General features: G+C 39.2%; 1 protein-coding gene across 1 annotated transcript; it reads right to left on the bottom strand.

The window, feature by feature from the left end:
* Positions 1–6,636: 6,636 nt before the first annotated feature.
* Positions 6,637–7,476, bottom strand: LOC148867024 (uncharacterized). Its single transcript, XM_088974415.1, has one exon. The coding sequence runs from the start codon at positions 7,463–7,465 to the stop codon at positions 6,830–6,832; it is 636 nt and encodes a 211-aa protein (XP_088830541.1). The 5' UTR covers positions 7,466–7,476; the 3' UTR covers positions 6,637–6,829.
* Between the last annotated feature and the right edge of the window lie 5,088 nt (positions 7,477–12,564).

Below are 12,564 nucleotides of genomic sequence, written 5' to 3'. Positions count from 1 at the left end.
CCAAGCAGGGGACACCTCTCAGGTTTGGCAGGCACGATGCTGCCTGGTGAGAGACGTGGGTGCAGGGCTCCAGGTTTGGCAGGTACGGTTGTCAGACAGGAAATCTTCCTGTGATACACCGAGTTGTTTTCCTATGAGCTACCCTGTGCCGAGCTGTAGGTGCCGTATCAAGGTGCTTCTACCCGAGGTGGCCTACTTAGGTTTGGGTAGGAACAAACTTTAGGAGGCTCCTGAGCTCATCCCGAAGTGCCTTGAGCTTGGGAGAGTCCTGACTTGAAAGAACCTTAGCTCGGGACGTTTCCTTGGAAGAATCTTAGCTCAGGGTGTTCCCTTCTTGAGGTGGAGCTTGGGGGCTCTTTTACTTGGGAGGAGATCGGGACTCCTCACCTGGAGGGACCTCGGGATGCTCCACCCCTCCCCCCCCCCCCGTTAGGGGAGAGCTCGGGGTAACCGGAGCATCACCTGGTACCGAGCTGCCACGTTGGACCTCGACGAACTAGTCACGCTGAACTGTCACTTGTGCAGAGTCACGCCCACATGTCCCCCTATCATGAGGTCGAGTCAAATCACCCTCCATCAGTTGCAGTGACAAAAACACAATCCTCGATCGCCTGCTCTATCTTACATCAGAGGTGAGACATCAATGGAGCTATTCAAACCACTACTCATCAATCGCTGACAGCTGCTTCATCTCCCTACCCTCTCCTTCCGTTCGGTGGTCAAGAAGAAAAACACTAAACTCATGGAGCTATTCGATTTGATCATTTGTTAATCATTGACCACCGCTCATCTCCATTCTCACTCCTGTCAGTGGTGGAAAATAAAACCTCAACGTCATGGAGGTATTTGAACCTCAGTTCACCAGTCGTCTGTCGCCACTGCATCTTCATTCTTTCCTTTCACCATTCGATTATGAAGTTGCAAACCCCAAAGGCCTAAACCCTTATTCTATCATTAACTTGTGACCCAATGGGTACCTTTGACCCAACTCCACCCTGATCCTTTTCTCTTGACCCCAATGGGTCATTTGACCCATATTGACCCAAATAAGAGATGGGTGGATTTCAATAAGGGTGGGTTGGGTGGGTCAGATGGGTTGGACTCAAAATTGCCAGCCTAAATATAAATATGCATTGGTTTGTCATTTGTCAATACATAAATGTAATGTTGCCGAACACAAGCAAAAGTGAATCAAAATGCTAATTTACACTAAACTGGGATTTACTCTCCATTTGCATCGTTTGCAAGCGTAACCTAAATGTCTCCAAGTTTCAATCAAGGATGCAGTCTAAACATATACTTTCCCTCTAAGCATATAAAACAGAAATACAATATCAACAAATGCATCAAATAATTCATCTCGAACTTTAAGAAGGCAACAAAATTCAACACTAACAAAAAGAAATAAAATATAGGAAAAATAATAATTCAAATATTGGGTTTAAATACTCATGGAAATCCATAAAAGAACAAAATGTCAGCAAATTCAGAAGAAAAAACAAAAAACATTCAACAAATAATTGTGAGACCAAAACCAAGCTGGGTTCACATAGAGTAAAAATAAATTAAGTGGTTAAAAAAAACAAGGACTGATGGTCATTAACCGTATTTATTATTTACAATGATTGTAAATCACAAGAAAGAGCAACTGGCTGAAATCCCAACCAACCGTAATCTCTTCCAAAATAGTTTAATTTTTTATTTAATAAAATAGCATAATTATAAGAAATTGTAATATGAGTTACCATGTTTGGTTTGAAGGAAAAGGTAAGGCCATAAGTGTGTCAATGGACCAGTTTTGGATTGCACGCCATCTAGTCCAAAATCAATTTGGACGGATTGGATGGACCAACAAGACATATTAGATTGGACCGATTCGGTCCAAAATATTTATTAGATTGGACTGGACCTGGTCCGTCCATAACAAATTTATATTGGATTGGGTTGGATTAAACCAATATCTGGTCCATTGATATAAGATAAGAATATATATGTCAATGGACCAGGTTTGTGTTGAAACCAATCTAAATGAAAATGAATTTGAACAGATTGGACAGTCCAAACATTGAATTGGACCAGTCCGAATTGATCCAAAACATTCATTGGATTGGATTGGACCTAGTCCATTTGTAATGGACTCACATTGGACTGGATCAGATTGGACAAAATCCAGTCCAATTGACATCCCTAAGAAAAATCCAGTCCAATTGACATCCCAAAGAAAATGTAGAGAAAGGAAGGAAAAGACAAGAAAAACAATATAAGTTTGTAAAGGTTTCCTTACCTTTCTCTTTCTTTCCCTACATTTTCCTTCAAACCAAACATATCCTTAGAGTCAGCTCTCAGCTGAGTCATTATTTTATACATGACCAAGTCAAATAAAAAACATTGGTTTTCCAACCATGTTTTAGAGAACCCTAATGAAGATTCTCTCCACGTAGCAATATGATTTAGGCCTCCTATCCTTTATTAATTTATAGAACAGAATTCATTTTGGAGGCCCTATTCACATCTCCAAAATAAGTCTTTTATGTGGGAATAAGCTTTTTAAACATATTGTAAAATTTTCCTTACTATAATAAAGGCTTCTTTATTTTGAAAAATAAATAAATAAACAAAATACAAGGCAGGTTAATCTGCTCATCTGAGCCCAGGGAGGCAACTCAAATGACAATCCAAACGGTCCTCAATCAACCGCATCTTGAATGAGGACAACCCTAATTGACCCAATTACAAAACCATCTCTCGTTGAGATTGTAGTTTTTCTTTTCCTTTCTTATTTTATATTTTGAGAGGAAAGAAGATTTTTATTAAAAAAAGAAGAGGCTAAGGAATTTCCACCCTTGTGTATCTGCAACCACTAGCTTCTTCCCTAATTAGAAAAATCCAAAAGAAACAACAAGAACCCGTGCTCCTGTTTGCAACCCGTGCTCTTCACAATGGCCTTACAGTTAAAGAATTACTAACCAAAAGAATTTCTGCAATCTCAAATACTTGTCCATTGTGTCTAGAGAAAGCTGAATCGATTGAACATGCCCTTTCCTATGGTTTGCACCGAGTCTTAACCTCAGAATGGATGGGAGTAACCTCAGAAATCTTCCAAGTGGCAATATGATCTAGGCCTCTATGGCTCTATCCTCTATTTATGGGACAAATGTTAGTCTGTAAGCCCTAAGCCAAATTTCCAAAATAAACCCTTTCACATGAGAAGCTTTTTTAGGTTAAAAAAATGAAACATTTCATGACAAATCATTTTCTGGACTAGGGACATTAACTGAACAAATAGTGATCCAAAAGGCCATGATCAATCTGATGGATGGTGCAGATCAGCCACTGATGAGTGAGGTGGAGGACAACCCCAATTGACCCAATTAGGGAACACCAATTGCAGGGTCTGTGTAGAATTTTATGAACCAGCCAATCAACTTGGTGTAGAAGATGGAGCAGCCGAGACAAGATAGACGTAGCTCTAATGCTGGGGCTGAGTCTAGGCATGACAGAGAAGCCATGTGGGCAACATTCTTCTGTTGTTAGTAGTTGATGGAACACTACTAATAAGTAATAACCCCCCTATTTTCTACTACCACAAAATGCACCATCACCCCATGTCACTATGCGTCACCACCGTACAAATCTACACATGGGATGTCTACACTTGAAATCGAATTTGAGTTGTTCCCCCGCACCACTTTCCTATCCTATAAAAGCAGCAATAAGAATCAACCTCTGCCAACAGCCAAGTTTGAGTCTTTGTGATGTTGATTGAATTGGGCCAAAACCTCTTATGGACTAGCAAGGCCCAATTGTAATAAGCTTTAGAAACTTAGATCGGCTCAACCCAATCCAGACCCCATGCAAACAGGGCCCAAATGATTTTTTTTTGTTTATTTACTAAAATACCCTCTATAGTTTATTCATGAATTATACTAAAATTTATCTATGATAGTTTGCATTTTACTAAAACACCGACTTTTCATTAGATGACAGTGGAAATGACAGTTTTGACCTTAATGTTCATTTGTATAAATTAAATAAAAAATGAAAATATCATTTTTCCCCCTAATAAGACACAAACAACCACTCCATTTGGCTCTATTTGATCATTTTTGTCTTCTGTAAGAAGTGTTAGTGGTATTTTTGGAATAATTAATCATGGGCCCGTGCTTTTGAATATCTTCCACTCAATTTAGGTGATAATGTTATTATTTTCAGATGGGAAAACAAACACGTCTTAATTAATGAAATGTTGATTAAGTAAATAGGTTGCAAACTATAGGAGTGTTTTGATAAAATGAAAACTATAAGGTATGTTTAAGTAAATCTGTAAAACTATAGTAACATGGGTTTAGAGTTTGAATGAAATGATGAGATTTCAGGCTGGCAAGCATAAAAATGCAGGTTTAAGTATGAAAGAGATCACTTTGTGAAAGAAAAATGCTAAAGGTTAGGTCCATATGTAGCCTTCCCAGATCAAGGCACCCGAATAGCTGGGATCCATTGACCTATGAATAGTATTATGCCAAACCTTTGCTATTTGGCATAGAAACTATATAACCCTAGAGAGAAGAATGACAACAAATCTGCTACAACCATAGTTGCAGGACTTTCTTGCAACCCCCAATCAAACATGAACATGCTAGTCATTTGTTAGAATTCACGACATCGCTTTATTTATGTTTTTATTTCTAATACCGGTGTATCCATATTTAATCCACTTGGGATTTTCTATCCGTTCTCTATTCGTCATGAATTTGAGCCACACATCTCTATTATGAATTGAGAGATGTGTGGCTGTAATTCACGACGGATAGAGAGTGGGTAGAAAAAGTGAACAGGAAATTTGGGAAAGTGTTATGACCACGGTTGCAGCATATGTGTATTCAAAATGAACTTAATTTACATGTTACATGGAGTCCATGTGCCAATACAGATGGAATTGACTTATGCATGTGCACCAAATGTGGCCTTCAAGAGACATTATCATTTGTTTTTTTTTTTTTTTAAGGGCATAACACAACCCAGTCTTTATGTCATTGTATTTATATATCAACTTTCTTTTTAATATAATTATCAGTTTGTCAGTCCAAAGGCTTCAAATAAAAAAGAAAAGAAAAGAAAAGAAAGAAAAGAAAAGAAAAGAAAAAGAAAAAACAAGAGGATGAAATGATTCTTAAGAGAGAGTTTCCCCCTCCCCTCTCCTTTACATGTGAACAAATTCCACCTAAGAGTAGAACAAAGATGACCTGTCCTTAGATTAAGTCATATTATATATTTTTCATATTATTGATGATTATCTGTTTAAAATATTAAAAAAATGAAAAAAAATAATATGCATATAATAATCTCCAATCCATCTCCTGCTCTTGATTTGATGAGCCCAATCCTCTATAACTTCTTTAATTAGATTATCTAGTAGAGCTAGACAGCTAGTTACAAACTTACAATACACTTCTGAAAACCCTAACTGATCAGAAGTCAATTTCCTAGGTGGGTTCTATTCTATTCATTTTTATGGAGAATATCTTTTTAAAACAATTCGGGAAAACCGTTCCACATTGGGTTGAATACTATAGCTAGCCCAATGTTTTAAAAACCGGCCCAAAAACTGAACCGGTTTTACCTCCAGATTTTTTATGTCAGTGGTTCGACAATTCGATCCAAATGGATCAATCCATGCCATTATCAAATATTTAAAAAATAAAAAATAAATAGAAAAAAATCGACCCAAAAATCATTGTTCGGATAGGTAACCGGTTCAATGATTTTTTTTCTTAGGAATATCCAAGCCAGGTGCTAAACGGAGCTGGATAGGTAACTGGTTCCCAGGTTCAGTGGTTTGACCGCCCGAGTTAACGAAGGTTTTAAAACCATACTCTCAAATATTTTATTATTTAATTATTTTATATACTGAAAATAAAATAAAACAACTCTTACAATTCTGATGTATGGGGTTTTAAATTGTTAATCTTCCACGTGGCGACCTGTCTTCAGGCACCAAGGGATCAACTGAATTCCACCCGTAAACAATTAACACATGGAAGCTCCATAGGGTCCCTTGTAAATTGGGCAGAAGAATAGAATCCTCCACGTGGTAAAACAAAGGTATGGTGAACTAGTGACACACCCTGATCGACCCGACCAGGGAAGCAGTTGCTACTTGCATTGGGGTTGATAAGGAGCGTGTGATGGAACACTACTCTACTGGACTACCACTAGCTGATGAGCTACCATGCCATCACCCCTCATGTCATCATGCGTCACCATCAACCCCATCTACACGTGGGATGTCGACGCCAGATCATTATAGAGCGTTGCACCGTAACCTACCAACACATGATCCAAAGCCCAGTTTGGTCCATTCCTTGTCAGCGTTCACAAAATGGAATTACTCTCCCAGCCCACCAACCCAGCCCATTTCCTTCTAGATATCTATTTTCTGATTCATGAGAGCAACCCACCAAAGAACAAACCTTGAATCTTCTCCTCCTTTCTTCCTTCAATCCTTCTCTCTCTCATGCCCCTAAACCGTCTATGAGAAACATCAGACAGATCCAAGGGTTCATGTTGCACTGATTATTCCTGGACTGATCAAGATTTCAAGATATACTAGAAAAATAAAATAAATCATAATCTGAATTCCGATCGAAGGGCTCAGCTAACCTCTGTTCTTCTTTCATAGTTGAGGCAAAAACCAGAGGAAAAAAACAAGTGAAGATGCAATAAAAAAGGGAAAAATAAAATGAAATTAAGAAAGAAGAAAAGAAAAACAATTGATGATCAGTTTACAAGGAGAGGAAAAAAAAGTGAGGCTGGTGAGGTTGGAGAGGAATCAGCCTCCAAATTTGTTGTTTTCTTTCTCCAAGCCTTGAAAGAAGTTGGCAAGAAGCTTCATGGCGTTCACCTGGCATTGCAGAGACAGAATGTAGCAAGCTGTTTCTTCAAACAGCTTGTCAACCCCAAGTGACTCACCGCCGGGGACGATCTTCTGTAGGGTGGTGATCCTCCTCTCTATTCCAAATTTGTCTTCGCCGCATTCTCCAGACGCATTCCTCTGGAGCTTGGACTTGGTGCTGCTGCTCCTCTTCTTTCTCCCCAGCCTACGCCGTCTCCGGTAGGGAACATTGGTGGTGGTGGTAGCGGTGGAGGACTGACTGTGGAGCGTGTGACCCAACTGGGTTTCTTCAGCTTCTTCAATGCTTCTCATCTTCTCTCTTCTTGCTAGTGTCCCTTGGGTTGTTCCATGGCTTTGAGCAGTCTCTAGCTCCATGAATGTAATTGGAAGATGGGAGAGAGGAGAGAAGAGAGATGGGAGATGAAAGACTTTTAAGAGAGAGGAGAGGAGGAGGGGGGACTGTGGAAGGGGGTTAAATAATTGTTGAGTTCTGGAAATGTCAATGCCAACGAAGCTGGGCCCACCAGGTTTTGGCTTCCCAATCACTGTTTTTGGATCACCTGTGACATGCATGATACGGTCGCTCAGTGTGAGAGTTTTTAGTTTGGCTTGGTTTTTAGTTATACACAACAGTGGCTTGGCTTGGCTTGGTCTGGCCTGGTTTTGGATTTTGGGTTTTTTTTTATTTTTTATATAATTTCATCACTTTTGCTTCTTTCCTAGAAGAAGGCAACACTTGCTTTGGTTTTGGACTTTTGGGTCCACTCGAGAAAGGCCAGTACAGAAATGGGTCAAGTTGGAAAGCTCCCCCATCCAACCTAATTTGGGCTGGACTGGTCAATAATATTATTGTAGAATTGAACTCAGCTTCTCTCTCTCTCTCTAAAAATTGTCCAACTAGGATCTATGAGTCACACAGGCCAACATATTAAAGTTGTACTACCCAAATGTAAGCATAAAAGTGAAGGATTTGGATTGTATTTGGATAAAGCTTTAGGGTTTATGCTTTTAAAGTTCAAAAGTAAGAAGGTCCAATTTTAGGCTTTATGCTTTGGGACTCAAGTATTTTGGGTCCAAGCATTATTCTTATCAAATGCTCAAATCACTTTTTTTTGGCACAATTTTGTGATTTTTCACGGCCCAAAGGTTATAAGCAAAGTTTATCCAAACATTGCCTTAATTTATGAATATTTATTTTGTTATTGATTTTTTTATTTTATTTTTTTCTTTAATTAAAAAATTAACTAATAACAGACTCATTTTATGTTTTTTTTTCTGGAAAAAATATTTTGATTGTAATCTTTTTACATGCAATATTTTAAAACCTCATGTAAAACTTCTGTCATTCATGCATCCCCAAAACACAAGCAAATGACAGAGTTGGTTGAGCCAGGTTGCTACAGGACTCGGACAAAGCCTAAATCGATCTAGAGAGGATTCATAGATGTCAAGCCCAACTTATGTTTAAAACTATTCCGGTCCAACCCACCCTGCTTAAAGGGTCAATTTGGATTATTAATTAAGCCAATGAAATCATGATTTAGTAAAAAAAAAAATAATAGACTAATTTATTCAAGTGTAAATTGACCCTCTACCAATTCCAAATCCTGATTTTTTTTTCAACCATCTCATAAATCCAATGTTTTAAAAACCGACCTGGAACCAAAACTGCTTTGGCCATTCGGTCCAAATGCGTTGATAGTTCGACTGTTCGAGTCATCAGGTTGCCGATCAAATTAACAGTTTTGACAAGATTCTAATTCAGAGATGAAGTAGAACCAGTTGACTGAACAATTTTCGGGCCAAACAGTCTGACCATCCAGGTCAACGATGGCTCAAAAACCATGCATGAATCATATTGGTCAGACCGGGAATGAGCTAGCCCAGTGTTGTGAAATTTGGACCGGACAAGTGGAGTGGATGGACCACGAGGAGCCGATCCAAGAAAGCGAAGCCAAGGCTTGAGCGTGGGGTGGGGGGGGAGGAAAGGCTCAGAGGACTTTTGGCAAAGCAAAAGGAAATGGGCCACACTAAAACCAACGGAAAGCACATGCGCTCACATGATTTTCTCGAATCCACCACACCCCATGTGCATCCCTCCTCCACCACCTGCCCTGATCTTCATCACCCACCAAAGCATGCACGCCACGTGTAGCATTTCATGGGGGCCCACCTTGAGCCCCACAACGCAACCCCCCAAAAAAAAGCCAAAAAGCAACGGTGGCGGCCACTGTAGTCGTCGCAGCTTCAAGTCGGAGTGGAACTGGTGGTGGACCGGTGGTGGTGGTGGTGGTGTTCCCGAGGAGGGAGCCAGTCGGCGATTTACTCCCGCGTCGGTTGGCAGCCACTCGTTGGGATCGGTATCGAGTAGAAGATTTTGTTGGGCGTTTGGGGCTCCATGTGATTACAAATACAATTCAAAAACTCGTGGATCTCCTCTTCAATTTTTTTTTTTTTTATTTAGTCATGTCGCAATTATTTTAGAATAATAAATATCATAAATCCTGTTTTTTTTTGTTTTTGTACAACTGGGAAATTAAGAGTTAATTTTTAGAATTAATTAATTATTATGGGAAGGTCCCCGCCAAAATAAGTTGGATTTGATTTGAGGACATTGCAGTACAGCCAGGGCAGTGTCCTACGTTGTTTCGTACCAGTACTGATAAAGCCTACCCCTTGCTTCAATGTGGGTAGGGCTAAATCATAGAGGACACAATCGCATGCTGGCAATCGGATCGGGTCACTGCATTTTCAGTTAATTTCGGTTCGGGTCGACCAAGGCTACACCCTAAGCCTTGACATTTAGGTTAGGGTTGGCCCATGGGCCAATGGTTCAAACTGTCTAGGTGAGTTAGTCTTTGATAAAGTCAACAGTTTTTTATGAAAAATATGGCGGGGTTTGACAAATTTGAAAATATCGAATTTCAAGAAACTTCAAATAAAGCTTTCTAATCTTTCTACATGATAAATAGCTTTTAAACGCGCTTTTAAAAGCTGATAGACAGAACTGCTTACCAAAAGATCTTTATCTTCAAAGATAAAACCCCAAAAATTCAATATGTCTTTTGGTCATCTAAGTTGTTAGAAAATCTTAATTTATAAGAATTTATATATATTTTTGTTTGATTGCAATGCAAATAAAATAAACTAAGACATGAAGCAAAATAAAATAAAATTAAACAAAAATTTACAATTTTTACATTTGCACTCTTATGCATTTATATTAATGCAAATTTATTCGCACTGCAACCAAAATTTGAGTTTGGCCTATTTAATTATTAGAAAAAGTTTCTTCAAAACACCTTAAAATAAGTGTATCCACACCCAAAAAAATGTCCAAATTTTGGACCTTCAATAGCATACCTTAACCCGCTTTTTCGAATCAGGTACACGGTTGAATCAACGTTTTGAGCAAAACCCAATTTCCCAATGTTTGAAGAACCATACCGAACCGGGTGGCCGAATTGTTTCATTTTCCAATCACCAACCAATGAACCGGGTGTATAGATCTAATATCTACGTGGGCCTTCATCCATAAGAAATCTGAGACACGTGTTTTGCAATAGGAATAATGGGTTTCACGCACATGTGCAACATAACTGTACCACATATGAGAAGTTGCCACGTAAGCATATATTGGTAGAATATCGATGGGAAGATACATGCATGGGATGGGAAAACGTTCCCCCATAAAAAATAAATAAAAAATAACGTAAAAGGTTAAAGAATGAAGCCAACCAATAACAAAGGAAAACTATAATGCTCAAATGCAACCAAAGTTGTGTGGAGTCAGAAAATGTTGGCCCGGAACTTGGTCGGTTTTCCTTTTACTCAACCTCCTTATACGGTTGTGAATTGAGATTGCTCCTAAGAGGGAGCGCCTCACACCGATCTCACAGTCACATCCTAATGTAAGGTGCGCTTTCCGAAGAGCAGATCCGGATTCTATGGTTGGGATCACTTTCGACTTTTATGTTATTTGTAGTGCAAATCTGAACCGGATGCAAATTTTGCACCGGATTGAATTTTGCATTTATTTATTTGTAATTATAATCTTTATACTTTCTATCTCATTTGCATATACTTATTGACAGTTTAAATTTTACATTCTAAAGACTGATGCAAATTTTGCACCTTCTATCGAAGGTCTTATATCCATTCTCTCTTATATATAAAGTGGAGACAACGTCATGCTTTCTACCTCGCTTATAAACAAATAACCGTTTGCCTACTTCTGTTCTGCATCAAATAGGTTGGGAACTGCATCATTTTGCTTCCTATTTTGCTTCTATCGAGTCTGAAGCTAAAGGTAAACTATAATTTACACTCATTCGGTCATTCTATTTCAACTTTCGTGCATTTACATCAACTTGGGGTTCATTCCTCTCTTCCCCCCAACAACCCCCAAAATGAAAAGATTAGTAAAACCAAGAAAATAGAGGGACAACTTGGGAGAGGAGATGTATCTAGATCTGATCAAGTTTCTTAGACTCGATTTGAACCCGATTCCTAAGTTGGACTTTTATTTTGTTTGAGGGGGAGGAGTGGGGTGGTTTGGTCATGTAGGCTGTGGCTAACTAACTAGTTAGCAAGGTCACTAATCGGTAGTAGAAGAGACTTAGGATCAATTCTCACCTTAGGGCTATGAGACTTGGGATCAATTCTCACCTAAGGGCTATGGGTAGTAGGAGAGACTTGGGATCAATTCTCACCTTAGGGCTATGGGTAGTAGGAGAGACTTGGGATCAATTCTCACCTTAGGGCTATGAGACTTGGGATCAATTCTCAGCTATGGGTACGGGTGCAACTTGGGAAAATTTTGGTTAGGCTTTTCTCAAAATATATATGGACCCGAACCAACGGTTCGAGCCCAAAGTAGTGTAAAATACTAACTTTGTCCAATCCGAGTTGCACCTTTACCTATGGATATTCTAAATCAAGCATTAAACCCCATTTTGTATAGCTTTGGTATTTTATTGGTTAAGATTTTTTTTTTGCTATCAGTTAAGATTTAAGAAGAGGAAAAGTTTTCTTTTTTCTTTTTCATTTACAAAGGGCTCGTTTGGCAAGTCTTCTTGAAAAGATCTTCTCGTAGTTCTTACGGTCAATAGACGTATTGAGTTTTTGACATGAGATCTGAGCATTCTGAAGACTGTTTGGCAGATGCACATCTTTCCGTGCATCATTTCGGGTCTTTCTGCATGAGAATAAAACGCGGAAGACGCAGGAAGTTTCATTTGGAGCTTCCCGAAATTAGCTCAAAATGGGTTTCTCGCGTCGTTTTGGCACTCCATCTTTTGGCAGCGAGATTTTCTGCGTGCTAAATAGGAATATACTGACTTTTGGTCTTCCCAACTTGTAAACAGCCAAAAGACCGCGTGAAAAGATGCACCAAACGGGTTCTAAAACACTCTCCTATAGTTTTATGGATTTACTATGCTATTGTGGTTGTCGGTTGTTGAGGTTTGAACTCAAATCACCCTGCGCGTGTGCACATAACATGAGCGTCAATACGCCACTAAGGCATACTTATGATTAGTAAATGAAATAAAACTGATGATGCCCAATCCGGTCGGGCCTAGCTGTCGATAACCTTGCCTCTGACGGGGCTGAGGATGCCTGAAACAAGGAAGAAACTGGAGATTTCCGGGGAGGAACCCGATAAGAACACT

Source organism: Nelumbo lutea, chromosome 3, assembly GCF_056320005.1.
Source record: "Nelumbo lutea isolate HS-2025 chromosome 3, American lotus-T2T, whole genome shotgun sequence".
NCBI lineage: Eukaryota > Viridiplantae > Streptophyta > Magnoliopsida > Proteales > Nelumbonaceae > Nelumbo > Nelumbo lutea.
Note: the sequence above shows the minus strand (reverse complement) of the source record. Positions and strands in the feature narration are given on the sequence as shown.